The sequence below is a fragment of the Amphiura filiformis genome, chromosome 8, assembly GCF_039555335.1.
Source record: "Amphiura filiformis chromosome 8, Afil_fr2py, whole genome shotgun sequence".
Lineage (NCBI taxonomy): Eukaryota > Metazoa > Echinodermata > Ophiuroidea > Amphilepidida > Amphiuridae > Amphiura > Amphiura filiformis.
The window spans coordinates 36,462,731-36,486,808 of NC_092635.1; the positions used below are offsets into that span (position 1 = coordinate 36,462,731).

The 24,078-nt window shown below is 36.4% G+C and overlaps 1 protein-coding gene across 2 annotated transcripts in view; it reads right to left on the reverse strand.

Moving 5' to 3' along the window:
- Window positions 1-24,078, reverse strand: part of LOC140158986 (PDZ domain-containing protein 2-like) — a 147,690-nt gene that overhangs the window by 6,477 nt on the left and 117,135 nt on the right. For both annotated transcript variants that reach the window (XM_072182286.1, XM_072182287.1), the window contains 4 exons: window positions 21,292-21,373; window positions 18,895-19,153; window positions 13,712-13,785; window positions 7,543-7,637 (listed from right to left, as the gene is read on the reverse strand). In XM_072182286.1, the coding sequence (XP_072038387.1) occupies window positions 7,543-7,637; window positions 13,712-13,785; window positions 18,895-19,153; window positions 21,292-21,373 (510 nt within the window). The remainder of the gene's footprint in view (window positions 1-7,542; window positions 7,638-13,711; window positions 13,786-18,894; window positions 19,154-21,291; window positions 21,374-24,078) is intronic.

Consider the following 24,078-nt stretch of genomic DNA (forward strand, 5'->3'; position numbering starts at 1 on the left):
TTTGCTCTAGCACTCACATGCTTACATCGATTTTGACCTAACTTGGTCACAATGATCATTGACCGTGCCCTACATGTCACATGAAACTTCGTGGGGTCAAAGGTCACGCAGGGGTCTGAGGGGTCAAAAACGTGATTTCAACTCAAAATGCATCTTCTCCTACAAATTACGTAGAACAGTGACACCACTTGCACACATGCATTGTAATTACCCAGTGTCTATGTGGTGTACACAGATTTGGGGTCAAAGGTCATTAAGGGGTCACTTCCGGTATAAAACGAAAAGCCTTCAAAATTTTTTATTAGCTAAGTAAAACATAGCACAGTAACGGTATGTTCATATATGATCTGCAGTCACCCAATGTATATGTGGTATTTTTTTTATTTGGGGTCAAAGCTCATTAAGGGGTCACTTCCGGTGTAAAACAAAATACCTTTAAAATGCATCTTCTTCCACAGATTCTGTAGGACAGTGGCGCCACTTGCACACATGCATTGTTATTACCCAGTGTCTATGGGGTGTACACAGATTTGGGGTCAAAGGTCATTAAGGGGTCACTTCCGGTATAAAACGAAAAACCTTCAAATTTTTTTATTTGCTAAGAAAAACATAGGACAGTAACCGTATGTTCACACATGATCTGCAGTCACTCAATGTATATGTGGTATTTTTTTTATTTGGGGTCAAATTTCATTAAGGGGTCACTTCCGGTATAAAACGAAATACATTTAAAACTAGAGTCAACAGACGCTGAGTACAAGCCGCAATTTGACCCCTATAACTTGACCCCTGGGTTACGGATGGGGTCAACTGCTCTTGCATTGTGCTGAGGATGTCATAAGAAATGTTCCTGGTGAATTTCAGCTTAATCGGAACTTATACATGGATTTAGATTTTTTTTAAATTTTTGATTGACCTTTTGACCCCCTTAATGACCTTTGAAAAAAAAAAAAAAAAACCTTATATACACCGACAAAATGCATTGTTCCAATTTTAATTAAAAAATTCTAACATGTTCAGTTCTTGAGATAAAAATTCTTGAAGTTATTCAGCTAAAAACAGGAAGTGACCCCTTAATGACCTTTGACCCCCAAAATAAAAATACCATGCATACATCAGGAACACTAATTCATGTATGTTGGTTATATTATTCTGGTCTGTTTACATTTTGAGATAAAAATTTTTGAACATTTTTGATAATTTTGGTTTTTGACCGGAAGTAACCCCTTAATGACCTTTGACCCCAAAACTGTAGGCATCCTAAAGACTCTGGCTAGTAGCCATGCATGTGTGCTAATGGCGACTCTCTGCTATGTAATTTGTAAAGACAGTGATTTTTTGAATATTTTTTAGACTTTGACCGGAAATGACCCCTTAATGACCTTTGACCCCTTATCTGAGCACACCCTATAGACACCGACTTGATATAACCATGTCCTCATCGCATGAAATTTGTGGAAGGAGTAGCATTTTTTGTGAAATCAACATTTTTGGCCATAATGTCAAGGTCAAAGGTCAAAGCCAGGTCAAAGTCAAATGGATGGTTTGGTTTAGCCCAGTGGTCATTTGGCTCAAGTATGGTTGAAATCTGTCAAAGCATAAGAGAGCTAGGGCGAAACGTGGCAAGTCACGCAAAATGTCACGAGTTGCCAGAAGAAGAAGAATTGGGAAGAGACAGAACAAGCCGACGTTCGTCGTCGGCTTGTAATGCATCTTCTTCCACAGATTATGTAGGACAGTGACGCCACTTGCACACATGCATTATTATTACACAGTGTCAATGGGGTGTACACAGATTTGGGGTCAAAGGTCATTAAGGGGTCATTTCCGGTATAAACCGAAATACCTTCAAATGCCCCTTCTGCCACAAAAAGCATAGCAAAGTGATGCCACGTGGACACATGCATTGACATTAGCCAATGTCTATGGGGTTTTTATATATTTTGGGGTCAAATGTGATTAAGGGGTCACAACACGGCTGTGTTCGTGGTCTTAGACCACAGCTAAGTCTAGTTCTTAATTTTACCTCCTCTGTTTGAGTCAAAATTAAAAGGGGACATATCTGACAGTAAAACTAACATTTTGTGGGGAAAAAATACAATTCTATTTCTTGTGGAAATGCTACAATATTGCTTTAACAATCCGACTTCAACAACTCTCTCTTTTATCAAGGTCACACATATGAAATGTTGTTCCTTGCATGACACCCAACATAACACATACATATACACTCATGTAATCATCTCGTCCAAATCACATTGAGTGCTGGTCCCCATGGATTATTTGTAGCCATGTGGAAAGTACCATGACACTGTGGCCTATATCAAATGCCCCAGTAATGCCAATCATCTAACTGTGCCAAACAACATGGTTGTTGAATTCTGCATGCAATTAATTGTCAGTGGTACTAATTTTGTATAAATAAAATTGTGAATCATTAAAAAACATGTAATTCTCGATCGATCAAGTATATTTTTATTGGAGATCATCTGATTCAATCAGATTAACTTCGGCAAATATGAAACTGAGAAATATGCAAAAGCGGGACAGAAAGTATTCATTCACTTGATATCTTTTAGAAGGACTTAACTGCAATTTTATATGAAAGTTTCTTGTAACATTCCCAGTTCCAAATAAAAACCCAATCAAATTGCTACCTCTAATGATAGCTGCTTCATTACATTTCACGCAAATATTTTCTCAAAATGACCCCTATTAAGCCCTACATGAACTATTAGGCCTAAAAGAAGTTTGTGTTTTTCCTTAAAGCTCCAAAGTCAGGGTCGGTCAGTAGGTTTTTTTTTAATTTTAAAAATATTTTGCTACATAAAATATTAAAAAGGTCACCCCCAAAATATGATGGTTTATCAGGCTTTAAAAAAAATACATTAGCGTTGTGCGATGCGAAGTACAAACAAGCAACACATTTTGCGAATTTTTTACCAAATATATGATAATTCAAATATGAAAAAAAAACGCAACCTAATTTTTTTCATATTTTAGGGTTGGTTGAAAAGGGCAATACGCATCTTTTTTTATTTTAGGCCTTACTAAATATAACACCTCGGGTGGCCCCTGTCCACCCTGCGCCGCTGAAAGGTGAGGTACCCCTGGTGTTGGATTTTGCTGGATTACGCAGCATTATGTTTAATTAAGGAACATACAAAATTGATTGAAGTCTGCATCATTTTGGATAAGTATAGAAAATGGATTGGATTAGGCCACCATTTTCAAGAACAAATATACTCAGTATCGGATCGATGAAGCCCTTTAAAAGATTTAACAGTTGCATGTCAAACTTTATGCAATGCTAACTCATAACAGCTGTGCACAGAGTCGAAGCCAAGTCACGACTATACTGTCACACATCAACATTTTATCACATACAAAAAAAAATGAATTTCATGTGATTATGCATAACAGGATGATACATACAATCAATATGCCAATCAATTACATGCCTCGTTCACAATTATGACAATTCTGACTTTCACATATGTAAAAGGAAATGATTTAGTAATCCTCGCCTGATGGATAACATAATTCATTTTTTGATAAATATTAAGTTTCTGCGAGATGAATCAAATACATTCAGAAACCCCTTGAGCTTTTTGTCTACTCTTGATTCCCAAAAAATACAGCAGTAAATTAGGGGATTAAAAGAAATATTATCCTGTTTTTCCAAACAAATAATAGCTCAATCCTAATCATTTACGATTAAAAGTTAATCATTTTAGGCAATAAAAGTCATTTTTTAATATTTGTCCAATTTTTGGAAATAAGAGCCAAATAAATGTTTTGAGGGTGTTTTTTTTTGGATGCTGTGACCACAGAGGAGTAAGATAAAACAGAGCGCGTACCACCAGTCAAAGTCTCCGCCTCATCCGATAATGAGGGCCGATTGTTCCGTGAAATGCGACAGGCGAGACTGCTACGCAATTACCGCGTATTTTCATGGTCTATCGCGTGTCGCGAAAGCACGCAACGCTCTACCGCATATCTGCTGAAGGCACGCAGCGCTGGCGTGATTGTTAGACACGACGACGATCGAACAATCGGCCCTCATGAATATCGAGAACTTACACCATACAATACACGGGGACTTTGACTGGTGGTACGCGCTCTGTTTTATCTTACTCCTCTGTGGCTGTGACAATCAAAGCTAAAGACTTGAACACAAGTCTAATATCAGAGACTACAAACTTTAATTTTAATATAGCAAACATAATTATAGCTCAATCCTAATCATTTAGGTTGATCTAAAATGGCAATAAAAGTCAAATTTTAATATTTGGCCAATTTTTGGAAATATGAGCTAAGCAAATGTTTTTAGGGTTTAAATGTTTTTAGGTTTTTTTTTAATATTATTTTTGTATGCTGTGACAATCAAGCCAAAAGACTTGAACACAAGTCTAATATCAGACTACAAACTATAATTTTTAGCAAACATATTTTCTATTTTATTTGATAACCAATTACAGTATGACACTTCGCACATGATATTTCCTATACCATACCTCCGTTTAACCCAATAACTAATCAAATCCATGTTAAGCTAACATGAATGTGCTATTTATGAGATATATTTATAGTTTGACTGCCATATATGACCTAATTAGTTGGCTCCCCAGATGATTACTACATGTACACTGCAGGTGCACCAAAATGGGGTACTTAAACAGAATTTGGTTAGTTAAAGGGGCCCCAAATTTGGGAAAGGAAGGGGAGCTAATGATGTTGAATACAGATAATTTAAATAATGTGTGATTTGCTCCACAGCGGGCCCTCAATTTTTGTTGAATTTTTACTTTTTGCATGATTGTAATGCCCAATGGTGTACTAAAATACCATGTGAAAGACTAAGCCTGAAGTGCTTTTATTACAGTAAAATTTAAGTTTTTATATAAAACCGGAGATCTTCGGTATATTTAAAGTTCACACACTGAATAGTATAAACTGTGCAAATCGCTATTCGTCTTATGTCTTGACATATAAACTGTATGCGTATCGCTATCCGTCTTGTTTGTTCGCCCTAGCTTTGTGACGCTACGCCAATATAAATAAAAGGGGACAATGTGATCAGTGAAAACTAACATTTAAATAGGAATCTATTCTTTATGTAAATCATGCATGGCTTTAACACATATCTAAATACGTTTCTACTGATATGTTCTCTTAACTCAAGTTAGCTCAATCGACAAGTCAGCTCAATCAATAAGGTGTTCAACTATGGTGCGAGAGCTTGCGGGTTCAAACCTTTTGTGTTCATGCTGTTGCATCTTTGTAACAACTGCTTATCTACATAATTGTGCTTTCAATTACTCTATTCTATCTAAGCAATGTTGGTCAAAATTCATGGAACAAATTAAGCCAGCATTAATTGAAATTCTCCCATCCCTCTCTTTCAATCAAAGAGGCACTCACCATTAATCTTTAAGGGAAGGGATCTCAGGGTTAGAGGATGTAACCAGCTTCCCATTGCAAATTAATTGGCTTGTTTAAGTATATTTTTGATGATGACAGATTTTGATGATAATGAAATATTAAAATATGGATCTTACAACAAATTGAGAATAAAAATTTGTGATCAATCAAAATAAAAAAATAAAAATGTCCTTTGCTGTATCTGTAAATACCAGTATTTGAGTTCGGTGAGATCCATTTATAGGTATCCTACAAGAAGACTCATCTCAAATTCCTCGGGAGCCTGATTTTAACCAGGTGGTATGCGCCGTGCATTTTCTAAATTCAGTAAATTTCCATCGTCAACCGTGTAATTGAATGGGATTATTTTGAAATTTTACAACGCTTGAAATATCACAAACAACTAGGCCTATGTTAATAAATAACATAAATACAAGCTAAAACCGTTGGGGTTCAATAATGAACCCCACAAAACTAACCGAGTATATGGAAAATGCCATACGACCGAGCGGTTTTGCCAGCTCTCTCCGACCATCATGCCACTCGCCACCTGATTTTAACTCATGCCCATATCACACTAAGCAGGCACAACAAGTGTACCATATTTGCATTGGTGTAGACCACTGAAAAAAAAACCTGTTTTGCTTGTTGCGATTTCTTTGTGTGATATGGGCTTAATGCTGATGGCTACTAATCTCTCCAAATGATGACCAAACAAGATATTATAGCGCCTAGCTTTGATTTTCAAAACACAAAATCTAAAATATCTCAAAGACAAGGAGAGCTCAAGATTCCATAATATCACATACCGTATTGTTTGTAATAAACACCCGGGGGGCGTTGCATTTTTCCAAAAGTGGGGCGTTTATTGGAAGTGAATTGTCAGGGAAAAAAGCTTTAAAATCGGGTTCAATTTCCCGATGGTGCTCCTATTAAAAGGAGGGATTTACGACTATACATGATGGCGGCGCCCACGCAAAATGATATTGTCGTGGGAAATACAACAAAATTACACCTGTAAGTGCATGGAATTAGTGCAATTCTACCATAATTAGGCAATGAAATGGATGGGTTGAGTCATAATAGGTTTTGTCCATTCAATTTAGTGATCGTGACTGACATGACTGATGCAAGTTTTAAGCTTACCTGCATGATATGGCATGAAAATGTTTGCATTTTTGTCAATTTTCACAGAACAATTGGAGGGGGGGGCATTTATTAGAGGGGGAGCGTTTATTACAAACAATACGGTATGCCATTGGAAATCCACCAAATTACCAATTTGGATTGTCATGCATTGGTATCAATAACAACATGTGTATCTCATGCATGTGCTAATCTCTCCCAGTCTAACTTCTTTGGAAATAAATTTTGTCCAGTTTAAGGTTGAACCAAGGCATTAGCCAGATGGGTGTCCAAAATGGACAAAATACCTTATTTTACAAAATCAGGGTGTCCACTTCCTATTCACTCCATTATATAAATCAGAATTTTAAGGTGTCCAAATGACACCTGGACACCCCTCTGGCTAATGCCTTGGGTTGAACATGACCTATACCAAAATGAATGGATCAAATCGGGGGGCTCAGGGCAAGAAGGCCTTATCTGCAATAGCTGCCAGATAATAGAGTTTGAGATTGTGCACAGCATAGAATGCAAGAAATTATCAAATACCTATAGGGCAGCTATAATTGCAGAACAGACTCTCTGGTACCAATCCCTTGATATACAGATCCATGCAAACTTATAGAGGTTATCCATGTTCTATAAGCTGCATATCCTATCAGCGACTGCTATACCTTGTTTAGTTTTTTCAAAAGAAGTACCTGCATGTGCAACCATGACTGTTTCAAAATAGCCCACCAAAGTCATGCAGGTAACTCCGAGGTCGTGCATTAAATTGGTTTAAATGAGGAATACTACGGGAACTAGCGCCTTTTGTTAGAAGTCACACATAAAGTAAAGTGGATAACCTCTATTGTAGAAGTTGTTAGAGGTTTGTTAGCGAAAGACTGAACATGACTTAGAACAGTGTATGAGATAACACAGGTTAATGGAAGGGGCCATATGCCATCTTATACTGAACAGACTTTTTGTTACAACTTTTTTTATACTAACCTTCTTGGTGGAGCAATAGGGCTGCCCTGTGGAGACAACCCTCCTGGCGAGAGACGACTTCTTACTTTAAGAGTAACCACACCCTTTTTGACTTGCTAATGAGTGAGAAAGATAAAACATAACAAGAAATGACATGTTAGAAGTTAATTCAATTTGTATTATATTATTTTGTGGTAATCAAGGTTAACCACATCAGGGTGGATTTCACTATAGGCAAAATAAATAATTCTCGATCACGAGAAGATGTACCTTTTGCGTACCATTGCATTAGCATACTTTTCATGGAACAACACGATTGCGCGACTAAAGATGGTGATTGGTCAATTCTCAAAAGGTGCTCTGCACTTATATCTATTCGTACCCCAAGTTGGCTCTCATGATCGAGAATTCAATATTTTGCCTATAACATTCACAATTTATCACAAGACCTTAAATCCATTGTAAGTCCCAACTCATAGCCCACAACACTCTGTATAAACTGCCTATAGCGATTTGGAGCACATCGATTCACAAGAGTCACAAAATAGAGCCAATGCAAATGCAATGTAGTATGAATGGACCTTTATAATGATGGGTTAGTTAGTGAAATCCAACTCTGCTCTTTAAGCAGAAACTTGGGGGGGGGGTTATAGCAGCTTAACAATTATTCTAAATAAACTACAATTTCCTTAGTACATCTGGTAGAAAATCTATTGGGATCTTACATTCTAATTAAGTAAACAGCAGATGATGCACACCTTTAAAATCAGTATCACAGTTGCATGCTTATCATACAACATGATATTGAAATTCTGACAACAAATGATATGCATATTTCTGATATAGCTAGCTATTAATACAATTTACATACATACTTTGCTGATCAACACAGATGCTAGCGCTGGTACCAAACTATGCGGATACGGAAACATGGCGGACGTTATCAGTCCCAGTTTCGTTCCTCTCCCTCTTCTTCGTTCATCCATCTCATTTAATATTACTTAATATTTGTCCATAATGCATAATGACAGTAAGTGCTTTTACTGCTGATTACTAATGGGTATTGATGATCACTTAAAAAGGACAAAATGATCCTATTATTAACAACTCATTTAAATTCAGATGAACACTGTTTAGTGTGACAGCTGTTGCGCAAGACTGAGCAAAACAATTGGCATATTTTGAATTTATTGTTCAAACATAACAATGAGATTTTGGCATTTGTGATTGGACAAGAGCTAGACATAAACATTGATCAATTAATGTGTATGTTTTTAAATGGTATTTAGGCACCAACAAAGTTGTAAATGGGATTTTGCACTTTTTATTGATTACTTTTCATTTTATGTTCAATGCAAAAACATTTAAAAAAATATGGCTATTGGTAAAAATTAAATGTAGAAAATTGTAATTGTGACCAGACTTAAAGAATAATATTTTGATTATGTATTAAGTCCATTAATATTAATTTAATCTAATTACTGCAGTAAATGACAATTTTACATGCTGCATGGAAAATCAAACAAAGCAATCAAAAAATAATTTTATGGGAAAAGGAGATAAGAAAAAAAAAATCAAAATGGAGGCATCTTTACTGACCATCGTGTATTTTTACAAGTATGAACGAGGCTCCCTTGGGAATAAATAAGAACTAAAATAGCTGACATTTTTGAAGGAAATCATAATTGCTGTCACAATGCTACATGAAAAAAAAATCAAACAAAGCAATCAAAAAATAATTTTATGGGAAAAGGAGGTAAGAAAAAAAATCAAAATAGACACAATTTCAGTGGCCATTGTGTATTTTTACATATATGAACGAGGCTCCCTTGTGCATAAATAAGAGCTAGAACTAGCCCCGTTCCACAAACCGCGACGCCTCTCGAATAGCGAGCGAAGCGAGCACCGAGCGTATCGAGGCTTGGATCATCATCATAGGTATAAGAGTACAGCACAGAGCCTGTGCTAATAAGAACTAAAATAGCTGACATTTTCATGACAAATCATGCTGTCACAATTCTAAATGGAAAAAAAAATCCAAGGAGGCATTTTTCAATTCCCAGTGCTATGAGGCCCTCAAATTTGAAGCAGATCAAAATATAACATGGTATTTGAAACTTGAGTAGCTGAATATAAGGAAGGCCTACACCTTTAGATAGAGAAAGAGAGACGGGTGTGAAGTGTTAACGCCATATCAAGAGTGAATCACAAAACATACAAGCATTAAAACCCGGTCTCATTTCCCTTCTGGGTAATTTTACAAATTAAATAAGCAATAAAGGGTAATGAGAAGGAATCACGCTGTCATTTCTTGCTTCTATTTGTTTTATTATAAACAAATTAGGCCAACTTGTGAAATGTGGCACCTAGAGGGAATACATGCTGGGTGTAGGAAGTCATATGTATCGTGTTTTATTGGACGCCATACTACAATAATAACAGTATAACATGTTAACGGATCCCAAATGGTAAAGAAAAGTTGGCAAACATGGAATGTACACTGATATGTTAAGAGGTGGCAGAAAGAAACATGAGTTGGTAATTCAAACCTGTTGAATACGGGATAAATGTTATTTTAAATAGAAACTTATGCTCAATTTTGGAAAATAAAGTGTTTAAATCCTCAATTAGGATTATGAAAACCTGTTGTAAAAGGCAAAATTGAGATTTCTTGGTATGCTCCACAAGCTTTTCTGAGTAAATGCCATTAAGATATGCTAAACGAGCATTTCGGAGTAAATGCCATTAAGACACCACTTATAGAGGTTAGCAAACAAGCTATACTGTATAAGTGGTTATTTTCGCGTACAGTTATTTTCGCGAATTGGAGTGAGAGAGACATTTTTGGGATTGTTATTTTCGCGATTGCCTAGTCTTGCCCTATACTTGCAATACATTATACATATATTAGCGAGGTGTTAATTTACGCAGATGGCACTCCATTAGCGAAATCCGATGAAAAAAAACCCTCATGAAAATTACCACTTATACAGTACTCCAAGAGCATTACACGTGAAGATCATCTCAAATATTTTGTTGTTAAAGCCTATGGAGCAATATGAAACAAAGCACATCTTTTGAAAATTGCAATAAAAGTGGGTAATTACTTTTTGTGATGTGTGTATTTCAAGGCTAAGAAAACAGTCAGTGATGTGTCCCTACTTGTAGCGCACATTTGGTCACATTTTAGATCAAATTGCAGCCAAAATATGTTATTTTTTACATTACTATAATTAAAATCCAAATATTATAGCATCCTCCATGTTTAATTTGATTCGGTCACATTCTTTGAAATTGTGCTCAGATATTAGATATATTAGATATACTTTAAATAAAATCACTCTGCTGTATCACAGCGATAAAAGGAATATCAAACATTGGAAATTACTGATGCTGCAGCGGGGTGCATGATAAGACAAAAAAATCCAGGTATGTGCTCGTTCCCATTTTGAACATGTCGATCTGGGACAAGGTGAGATCATTTCCCATTTGGTGAGGGGTGGAGAACTTCCCATACATCAATCAATAGGTGTTTCACCTGTTTAGTCACCCGGTATTGAATGCAGTACTTCTGATGATCAGAAGATGAGGATAATATGTCAAATTTAAGGCACGGTCTAACACTCTTCCCCTTAATGGTAGGATTCATTCCTGGACTGTAGGCATGGGCGAAAATTGTCCTTTGTGCAAAAAATGGTACAGAAGATCTTCGCCATTTCCTCTTTAGGCTAATGAAAGTTGATCCCCAGTTTCCCGTTACATAGTTTTTCATGACTGGGTAGGTGACTGTTTCATTATTCATTATTCATTATTTTCAAACTTTCATTATCGGTGCAAAGTTAATTACGGAATGCTATGTTTTGAGGCCCAAATAAAATAATAAAGTATAGTATTAAATGACCATGCTTCACTCAAATATTTTACCAACTTAGTCTTCAAAACAAATTTTAATTTAGCACATCTTCTTTGGAATCTTCAAATTAATCTTCAAAGGCCCAAATAAAATAATAAAGTATAGTATTAAATGACCATGCTTCACTCAAATATTTTACCAACTTAGTCTTCAAAACAAATTTTAATTTAGCACATCTTCTTTGGAATCTTCAAATTAACCTATAGGTTGTGCAACATATAAAAGCACCAGAAGTCCATGATATATCTTTGGAGAACCTGGAGGACTGTGACAACTTGCTTTCCCCAACACTGCATCTCACTATCTCGAGATCAGACAGCGACAGTCCGGCAAATAAAACATTAAATGATTGACCAATGTCGGTTGTAATAATTGTCCACGGCAGTCGGACCTTGCCCTCCTCCTCCACCTTCACAGAAATGAACATATTTATCAAAAACACCAGTAGGGAAAGTAAATTGTCACAGTCAAAATGAACAAATAAACAAAATTGAAAGCAGAAATAAAATAAATTTGACAATTCGAACATTCACATGGAGGTTGCTGGTAAAAATCATCACAGGGTGCACGTGTTAATAATAAAACAACCATGCAAGAAATTGACAAATAAATCATTTTATTTATAAGATTATTTTATTAAATACATATATTTGTAAGAAAAGCAGAATAAATTTGACTTCAAATTTTATTTATTTTATTTATTTTGATGTTGTCTATATATAGCGCTACATAGTGCACGTAGAAATGCTTTCATATTTGTTCATCGCTGGTTCCCTTGAACTTGGCTGCCTCTCTTTGTGTTCGGTCTATCCATTTAGTGGTAGGAGAAACTTAGATGCAGGGAATTGCTAGTCTCCAGTAAATGCGCCCTACGATATCGCCATTTTACCACGTAGTTTAACCCAGCGTTTGCAAAGACTATTCGGGCCGGTCAGGGTCGGCGTAAAAGTGCTTAAAATATGTGTCGGACGTAAAAGATGATATTAAAACTATCCTTTTTTTCTTAAAAACTTGAAAAATATGAAATAATGAAATAATGGAAAATAATGAAATATTTGATCGGCATTTTTTTCTGACCGGAGTCGGGTAACGGGAAACTGGGAGTCAACTTTCATTAGCCTTACATGCACCCCTCTGAATGATATACGATCTGAAGATTTCTCCGAGCTAGAGCGTAATCTTTCGGACCAGAATTTAGAGATGTTCTGGCAATTTTTTATGGTGGGGGACTTGGATGTAAAACTGTGTCTTATGTTGGGAACCCCCTGGGACAGCGAGAATGAAGTCAACAATTGTTTTGATATGTCTTGCAAAAGTTATTTAAAACGTGCATGGTCTTTGAGATCCTCTGTCTTGAAGAATATTTAATGTCCATTAATTGTCATGTCATGCCAGTATGTAATTTAAATTTCATATTTTCATTTTCTACATTTTGTTTTATTTCCTGCTAACGACCCATTTCAAACCAACTTGGGTTAAGACAGACAGTTTCTTTTGCTTTCGTATTAATGCCACAATTTTACATGTACATATTCATTTGTCTTTTAAATATGTTTCTTGTATTATAATGTTGGTTTTGAACCGCTGGTTAGGCGTGTGCCACTGATACAAAAGTGTATGTTCCAATAAATAAATAAATAAAATATGTGCTTGGCAGGCACCAACACCTGGTACAATTTTGGAATTGAAACTTAAACATTTGTACTGTTTGAAAAAATAGGTATCAAAATATACAGAACATTACTGAGCTTCTTGGGCATAGCGTGGAAAATGTGAGTTGAGATTTTAAGCCCAGTTATAGAAAAGCACCATGTTCTGGGGGAAAAGGGTCTTATACAATGCCCCAATACGAGTAGCTAGTTAATGGACAATCATCTCAGCACAGCCAAAGCACTGTGCTGCAAAGTCCCCAATTTGTTGTTTAATGGTTTTTATAATGATATGGCGCTGGAGCCGTAGTGGTCAGCGGCAACTTGTAAAGTGTACTAAGGCTTGTAGATCAACATTTAAGCATTGTGCCTGTAGTGCACAATAAATAACTGCCCCTTTTTATACTGCGACCAGCAAAATATGAAACAAATTATAGTCTTTAATCCCTTTCCAAGAAATTATGCCGTGTCTTAATGCCAGGGGAATAGATAGAAGAGTGACAATTAAAAAGCAATACTACTAACGCCTGTCATGTAGTAACAAGATAAAATATTGGATTGTTGAAAGCAGCCTTCCCAAACGTTGACAGCTCTGTGCTATAATTAGTATAAACAGTGATTAATTTACCTTGAATTTTGCTATTGCTTGTTTATGTGTCATGCCCTCCAAAGATTCATTGTTCACCATCAGTATCTCATCACCTGCAACAAAGCAAATAAACTGTCAATTACTTCCCAGTGAATCAGTACATCTTTAATACCTACAGACTTGTCTTAATTCACTGTACAAGAAAGGACTGCTGAATTATTGCTGTCAAACACAAATATCCTCATTGAATGATTACTTCCCGAGATTAGAAATACCACACATTTAAAGCCATAGAAATGAGCTATTCCAGTTGAAATCCATTAAGCCCCCTATGGAAGTTATGACCTTAATCTTCAGCACAGGGAGTGTGAATTTCAAATGGGGTTACCTGAATGGGTCAGTCCATTTGAAATCTACACCCCCTGTGTGGGAGATAAAAGTCATGTCTTCCATAGGGGGAGTATGGATTTCAAATGGAATACCTGATGTCTAAGGTACAACACTTGAATTGTATTTAAAATACATCAGCACACTATATTCTGTAATATTCTTTAGATTTATTTTGTACATTATGACAATGAAGCCAAGCAGGATAAAATATTAAGAAAGAAATTAGGATGCCTAATTACGGTTCAGGTGCTGGACTCACAATCACAAGGTTGTGGGTTCAAGCCCCATTAGGGCCATTGTATTGTGTCCTTGGGCAGGACACTTTATCTCAATTGTCCCACTCCCCCATGTGTATATTGGGGAGCTACATGGCGTGATATATCTAGTGGCAGTGGAATAAATCTATAGTGATTGAACAAGTTCAAAAAGTGCTAAATGACCACATTATTTTATTTATTACATCAAAAAATCAAATATTTAGAAGAAAAACATGATCACGGACATACTAACAAAACAGACAAAAACACAGGAACAAGCAAATGATACCAGACAGCTATGTGAGGTAGGAATAAAGGACTAACTTGAAGGTAGTTGGTCAAAATTGTTCATATTTTGTCTTGTACCTAACATTGAGACCTGTACCAAAATAACCACATTTTTAATTAAATTGCACTAGCAGTTTTGATATGTTTCAAAATGACCCATAGAACAGCCATGTGTGGTAACCACCATTAGGGATAAGGCTATCACTTTTTCATTCATAAAAATAACATCTAAACAGAATATATTTCAAACCTAAAATTTATGAGATTTTTTCTGATTTTGATAGGATATAGTGGCGGATGAGGCTATCGACCTGGTCGCACCCTGTTAAATGACTTGCACTGAACTGTGCCTTCAAGAAGGAGATTCAAAAGACATCTGACACAAGGTCAGTGGACAGAAGTGAGGACCGACTGCAACACCCTATTCAACATTTAGCAGTTTCGGCAAGGTGCAACACTTCATACAGACAAGGAGAACATGTTCTTATTAAGAGTCGCATGAGTATTGATTTCATGTAAGCTACTTGGCTTGTCATTTCATCACATAGCTGATGGTTTCTATGACGATTTATCAATAACAAGTCTTCTCCAGTATGGTTGCCATGGTAAACGATTACAATAAACATCCCCGATGTCGTGACACTCGCATTCAACAGGTGAACATGTTACATGTGATGTCACTAGGATCCACAACATGTTCATCTATCAGGGCACGGTTCTTTAACCCCAATACATTTGTACATTCATTGAATGACTTTACAAAATTTGGGTACAAAAACTCATACTCTGCAACTTGAGGTCAAATTTTGCACTGTGAGTGTTTAATTGAGGTAATTGAACTATGCCACTGGAATGAGGCCATTGTGGTCCATAGTATGTTTTATAAATATAAACAGGCTTGAAGCCAAGCATTGACAATCAAATCTGTGTGATTTAATGACAGTAAGTCAGCTAAGCTGCATATGGTATTAGAGGTGGCATATTTGCACACCAATGCCTGTCAACAACATTCCCAATACACAGTCAATTCAGGTACACAATTATGTATGCTACTAATTTTGTAACTGAAGATGATTCACAATGCTATTTACAACTAAATCCTATTAACTTACACATTCTAATGTCAACTTAGGTTTATTGCATGCCAATGTCAAATCAATGTACTGTCAAGTTAAGTACAGCACTGGGGCTCACTAGTATACCTAAATTAAGAATACAATAGTCAAGTTGGCTTTCTCGAGACAGTAGCGTCTGTGTGTGATACACACGCGACCAAAGGTGGTACACCTGTAGTGCGTAGTGTGGCGCAAAGTGACTGTGCCCTACAGATACACTGCCTTTGATCTTGCATGTATCTCGAGGTAGCCAAAGGAATACAATCTCAGCTTGGGTCTTGTGTGGATACTCATGCTCACAAACAGGCTGTTGAACTCTCAAGCAGGATCAAACATGTAGAACTTTAACAACTTAAAGGTGACAAGAGCCAAATGTCTTACCCTTTCCAAGACACCCAGAGATTACTTGAATGACAGCAAATTTGATAAACCCTATGCAAGTCTTTATGAAAACTTGTGATTTTGATACCCTGAGTGGTAGCCCACTTTTTACAACTAACATCTATAGCATGGGAACCAAACCAAGATACAAGACACGCACGTACCACTTGGTACAACATTGTGCATGAAACCATTTTTGTAATTGAACATGACTAAATAATCCCCACCACTAAACTAAACCCCACTTAACTTGCACATTCCAATGCGCATCACAGGCGTAGTAAACGCTAACCTCAAATCAAGACACTGTCAACTTAGGTACAACATAATGTATGTAACCATGTTTTGTAACCGAACATGATTCATGACCAAATCTATGTCACCAAATACTAAAATAATCCCCACCACTTTTAACTTGCACATTCCAATGCGCATCACAGCCTTAGTAAACGCTAACCTCAAATCAATGCACTGTCAACTTAGGTACAACACCATGTACGTAACCATGTTTTGTAACCGAACATGATTCATGACACATGTCACCAAATACTGACTAGCCTACAGAATTGTATATCATCATAAGACTTATTTTGCCAACTTCAAATCATTGTATCAAAATACACCTGTTGACAAACTTTCTATTAACCATGTAATTACACTGTCTCAACAAGACAACTATATTAAAGGGCTATTCTTGTTGAAATACACACCCCCTCTATGATAGACATGAACTTAATGTTCTACACACGGAGAAAGATTTTCAAATTGAGTTACCTGAATGGGTGACTCCATTTGAAATCTATACCCTCTGTGTGGAAGATTAAGGTCATGTGTAAGGTGTGTATGGATATCAACTTCAATAGCCCAAGACTGTATTAAATTAATATACCCTTTGTAGTGCTACTCCTTATTTTTTTAAGGGTGATGAGACAACTTGTTAGTACCATACAGGTTCAATATTATTAGGGGATGTGAGAGTCTACAGTCCAGCCAATAACTAATTGTCAGCCTTCTACACTAATTGCCTAAGTCAATTTTTGTAATTTTGAGAACAAAGTACAAAATATGGTTCAAGCATGCATTTAAACATATTTATTCACCAATCTTTGCACATGAACAAATGATAATGATACAATAAAAGGGAACAATCCGAAATAATCTGAGTGATTACGTAACTGATGCATGCATGCTTGAACCACATTTTGTTCTTTGTTCTCAAAATTACAAAATTACAAAAAATGACTTAGGCAATTAGCGTAGCAGGCTGACGTAATATAAGTAATCTTGTAAGAATAGCATAACTTTACACACAATATTATATGACTGGTTCAATTCCCATTCATGTATGCTGCCACATTGAGGTTCTCCTCGCATATGAGATGCGATGAAGCTGAATGAGTACGATGTCGATCAAAACCAAAATTCACTTTTTCATTTTATTACACGAGCCATTTTCAAAGACTTCTTTATTTTGCTGAAAACCCCATCATAATTAAACCAAAGATCCTGAGATATGGCAATTTTTGTTGCTAAGAACAATAAAATACAAAGGAAGTTGAATACTATTGTTGCCTATATCTCAAAATCAATATTTCCGACATCTGATTCATTTGCATGATCACATCACATATGACGTTACAGTGCCATGGGCAAAAACAAAGTAAAGAGCCTTACAAAAAGCGTTAAGAAACAGCAATGCAATAACAGAAATGCCATGAGCAAAAACAAAGTAAAGAGCCTTACAAAAAGTGTAATGCAATAACAGAAATTTTGGAAAAAATATCTTGAAAAAATCCAACCAACCAACCACCTCGCTCTATTTATTGGCCAACACAACTATTATTTCTACTGATGTTGTTGCATCGCTCCTGCAATCAATGAATCTCATATTCAACTCCATGACAGATTTATGTAGGCTTCAAATCCTTATTTACAGTCTTATCACAAAAACTAACAATAAATCACTGGTAAAAATATCAAAAATAGATCTATCTTTCAATACCTACACCTCTGTGGAAGTAGATGAATATCAAATTTGGGAGGATTTCAACCCCCTTTCCTCTCATCTGAACCAAAGAGAGAAAATAGACCGCAACTGATATAAGAATGTATATTGTAACCGAGCTGTTTTTACAGACGGAAGGACACGCAAACATTGCTTGCCATGTTGGTTGAGCGGTTAAACATTGACGGAAAGCAAACAAGGGTAACGATATCGATGTGAGAATTGATTTAAGATGGGATACAACCAATTATCAATCACATCGTAGGAAGCGGTCAATTGCTCAGCTTCACACTGTTGGTGTTGCATTGTCAATGGTTGATGCATTATGACCTACTTCTCATGATGCTGGTGGATTAAAAAAATTCTCATATTTCTTGCAGGCTAACATAGGTCTGCTAGAATTGTGTGATTTTTGAGGCCAAAAAACGCACATCGATTTCCAGTGTAATACACATAACACACAATAATTCATCACCTACCTTGTATTAATTTACCAAAAATACAACTTGGCAACAGAAAACTAACACATAAAGAGATCCATCAGGTTTTTGATAATCATGTTTTGAATTTTTCATTTTATAAAACCAACTAAATCATTTCTATAACCCTCTCCTTCAGAACACACACCATCATGAGCAGGTGACAAGTGCAACCGCTAGCAGAGAGGATTATGGGAAAATAATCCTTAAAAAGTATGTCGACCATGTCAGGTCAGTGTCAGCAATTTGGTTTTGCAAAATAAAAATTTCAAAACAGTATCTTAAATGTAATGCTTCAAACATTCACCTTCTTTTAATCTTCCGTCCGCGGCTGCAGCTCCAGTGGGGAAAATCGTTTTGACAAATATACCTAATTTGCCTTTAGCCGAATCTTCCCCTCCGACGATGCTGAAACCTAACCCTTTTCCATAGCCTCCTTTGATGAGAGATATTTGTTGTGTTACTGATGGAGTTGGCGATGATCTCCCTGACGATGGGCTGCCCTCCTCACTCTTGAGTTGATCCATTGATCCTTTTCTATTAACTTGTGATGATGATGCCTGATTCTTTGAGAGAAAGAAAGATCACAAAATTATTAATGGCAAAGCATTGAAGATGCCTTTGCAATTACCGGTAATCGTTCCAACCAACCCGGAATTTCCGAAAACCGGAGCTGGAGCTGCTTATGCTACATACCCCCCTATATACGAAAATGTCAAGTATGGCATTATTCCAACCAGGAGAACCATGGGGGGCAGTATTGATGACCCCGGTTGTCAGACAGAACTTATAAAAAAAACTGCCATTTTAGTCCAATAGTAAGATAATAAAGTTTGTGTGATGTGCGGTTGTGTGTCCCTGGTTGTCACGCAAAACAAACAGTGGTGTGTATGTGTACGCTTGCCTTCAATTGATTGATGTTGATTGTTCGATGGCCGTGGTTTTTAGCAGTTACATGTAGGGGTATGTGTAGGGGTGCATATGAGTTTGCCGGCAAACGCTGACATTCTTATGAAACTTGACATTTCAACTGTGGACGTTACTGTAACTGGGGACTGTCCCCATTTGGCTAAGACGTGTCATTTGACTGCAAACAGCCTACAAATGCATTTGAGAGGGCATCCCCTATTGTTGATATATAAATCAGTCCCTGGCTGACAGGTTAAAATCCAAACAAATTGTGTATAATTTGCGTAAATCAGGGTCCATGTCCCTGGTTAGGTGCAGAAAATCAGAAAAATATGACCTGTTTGCCGATCAAGTACAGGGGCCCCATTTGCTGGCAAACACATGTAGGGGTGGGGGTGTGTTTGCGGGCAAACAAGGACACACACAAGATTTTCACCCTAAACTGCGGACTTACTTCCAACCGAGGAAGTCCGCAATCTCAAACTGCTGCAAAAGACCTCAAATGCATGCTAAATGCTTTATAACACTATTTGCCTGAAACCGAGGACCACACGTGTAAAAACTACCGCCCGCATGTGATGGCTAAAATTCCGTTTCGTATTATACACACAAAAAATATGTCATTTTAGTCCACGGTTAGGCGATGAAAACATCATACACACGTCCTCGGTTAGATACCAAAACACAATGTCCTCGGTTGACGACAAACACACACAGGCGTGTGTGTGTATGTCAGGCCTGATTGTGGTCAAAAAAAAAATCTGTTTTGGTTTAAGTTGGCGACCGTAGTATCGCCCCTCACGGCGGGGGGTCCCGGGGCCCGCTTAAAATTTTTCTAAAATTGTTTTTCATTTTTAATGCATGCAACCCCTAAAAAGTTTATAATTAACACTTTCTTAATTTCTTGAGGGTACCACCCACTAACCATCATCCACTTCCGAAATGTAAAAAAAAAAAAATGTTTTTTTTTTTAATTGTTTTTTTTTTTTTAGTAGAAAAAATCGGAAAACCGATTTAAATCAGGGAATAATCAGGCCTGGTATGTGTGAAGAATATTTTCATCACAGAATACGATGGTTTGCTCTTAGACTATGTTCAGAGAATGTGAGGAAGTATGCACACTTTCGGATGATTGTGGATAAAATATGGTGACTTGTACTGCAGTGATTTTGAATACAGGTAAATTTGATTCCAAGCCAAATGTGTTTAGATTGAAGCGAGTCACTGCATCCACAGCAGTTTTCACTTTTGATCTTTACTTGACTTCATACTTGGGACTATTCACACCTTGCATGGCTCTATTGGGCAGAGCCTCAAACTGCCAACGGACATGAAACGACTTTAAGGGGGTACTACACCCCTGGCAAATTTTGTGTCTATTTTTGCATTTTTCTCAAAAATTATAGCGCATTGGCGACAAGTAATATATGTATATTATAGGGGCAAGGACTACAACTACTGTACTGAAAATTCAGTAACTTAAAGCAAGTAGTTATTGATTTATTGATCAAATACTGGTTTTCCTCATTTTTGACTGTAACTCCACAACTGTTGTCTGTGTTGAAATAAAATTTCCAGTGCAGTAGTTGTAATCCTTGCCCCTATAATAATACATGTCTTACTTGTCACCAATGCGCTATAATTTTGGAGAAAAATGCAAAAATAGGCACAAAATTGGGCAGGAGTGTAGTACCCCCTTAAACAATGTAATGACTTGATCAATTCATGTATGCTGCTGGTTCAAGACCCTCCCCTGATACATGATAATCATACAAGGAGCGAATTCTACACTTACATTTTTGTTTTGTGGCGATGCTATATTGGGCACTGATAACCTCTTCCACATTTCATCATGGTCAGTACTTAGTTGCTTGTTTCTGCAAGAATACAAAGTGAAAACAATTGCCATCATTATTTTTCTGTCCATTTTCAAATCTATTGAGAACAATTTTAAAACTTGTGATACATTTTGATAATAATATAAATTCAAAATCACCTGTATAATTAGATGAAGAAGCTATTAACACACTCATAATATCTCAATTATTTATTCACACAATATTACTTTCAATGTGCACCAATGCTAAAAATCACCAACAGTTCTCCTACATTCCCTTTTAAGAGAATTTGTTATAATGCATGTTTTCTTACAAGTTTCTATAGACAAGCTACCATCCTGTCACAAATTCCATCATCAATCTCTCCACATAGATGGCTTCACACAATCTTACTTTTAATGGGCACCTATGCTAAAAATCACCAATAGTTCCCCTACATTCTCTTTTAAGAGAATTTTTTTATAACAGGTATGTTTTCTTAATTACAAGTTTCTACAGACAAGCTACCATCCTGTGACATATACCATCCATCAATCTCTCCACATGGATAGCTTCACACAATCTTATGTGCACCTATGCTCAAAATCACCAATAGTTCCCCTATATTCCCTTTTAAGAGCATTTTTGTTATAACACAGGCACATTTTCTTACAAGTTTCTTCAGACAAGCTACCATCCTGTGACATATACCATCCATCAATCTCATGGATGGCTTCACAATCTTACTTTTAATGTGCACCTATGTGTGCTAAAAATCACCAATAGTTCTCCTATATCCCCTTTTAAGAGAATTTTTTAAACACAGGTATGTTTTCTTACAGACAAGCCACCATCATGTGACATATACCATCCATCAATCTCTCCACATGGATGGCTTAACATTTAACAAGACACACGGATGTCTCATCATGTCTTTTCACATAACATCCTGTACTGAATGTTATCATGTATCTGACAGTCTAGGTAATCTCCTGTCAGACACACTACCTTGCAGGAGTCTCAATGTGTGGGAGCATACCAGGTTATTAAGGTCTAAACCAGAGGATAAATAATTAAGCCATATCCATGATATTAGAGTGCAATATCCCTTTAAGGTGCACAAATTAGTATGAGTGGTACGTAATTTTTCTGTAAAACCAACTCGAAACTTTGAATTGAAAATAATTAAATAAGTGAAATGACCATTTTAAAAATATACTAAACAGGATTCCAACCATGATTTGAAACCACTTACAAACCACTGAGCTTTGCTTTTAACATGCTGTCAACAATGATGTATGAAATAAGACAAAATTCCAACTTGCATATGAAACCACCAGCAAACAAATTAGAGCAAACAAGTTTAGATGGGGGGAGGGGGGGGAGAGGAAGGGCACAACATCTTTGTATATGATGTTATCAACACCTCTGACATCATTGGAGGTATCACAAGAGCATCACTAGCAACAAAAGTCTCAGAGTAATAGATGAAATAGGTGAAAGCACTCAGGTGAGTGTTCCAAATTTTGTTGAAAATTACTATTAAGTTTAGAAAAGCAATGATATGAGTACATAAATAATAACCACATGTACATGTAGGTTGTTGGTCATGGTCCTCCAAAGCGGAATTGTTGAACTGATGACTTAATGTGAACAGAATTCCTGACAGGACACATAATTTGTGATATTTCTAACTGCTACTGTTTGAAATAACATCCATGTGTCACTCAATTAATTTCATATGACATAATGAAAAGAAATACATATTTTTCTAAAATTGAAAAAGAATTTCATGTTGCCAGCTTTGGTACTCAAAAGTTAGTATGTTGAAATGATTATGACTTAATATGAACAGAATTCCTGACAGGACACATAATTTGTGATATTTCTCACAGCTACTGTGTTAAATAACATCCATGTGTCACTCAATTAATTTCATATGACATAATGAAAAATATACAGATTATTCTAAAATTGAATAAGAATTTCATGTTGCCAGCTTGGTCCTCAAAAGTTAGTATGTTGAACTGATTATGACTTAATTCCTGACAGTTATTTGAGACATTTATCACTGCTACTGAGTGAAATGATATCAACATGCATGTTACTCAATCTAACAAGATATGATGAAAAATAAATACTCTGGATTTTCCTAACATTTCAATGGATTTGACACAAAATATACTTATACTGTAAAAAGCTTGACTCAAAAATTGTGATGTGCATCATCTCCCTTTTGATCTGTTTCAGTTTTGACCAATTTAGGAATTAAAATTGCCAATTTTGAGCATTTTGTGCACAATTGCGTGTGGGACAACTTTGCAATTTTGCCCCCCCTTTGAAATTTCACCCAGTATGCCACTGACCAATTTGACTTGAATTTTTATTTTCTCTAACCTATATACAAGAGCATGTGTACTATTTCCTGACTGCAATATTATAGTTTTCTTTAAGCTCAGCTTTAAATCTTTGACCTCTTTTTGCCACATTCTCCTGGGAATTGTCCAAAATGGTGGATGAAAGACAAATTATGTGAATACATGCAGAGGCCCCTGATATATTGCAAACTAGGTGATGCACATACTGAAGTGAGACCTTTTAAAGTTCACAAAAATGAGTCATACAACCGGGCCTACCAGAAACCTCAATGTTTCAGCTACATGCGCTTAAGTAGGAAAGGAAATCGCAGACTAAGCGTTTGATTTGTCAAAATGGCTTATACTTTCAATGCATGCAGCGAGGCATGGAAGACTTGAGAAAACCAC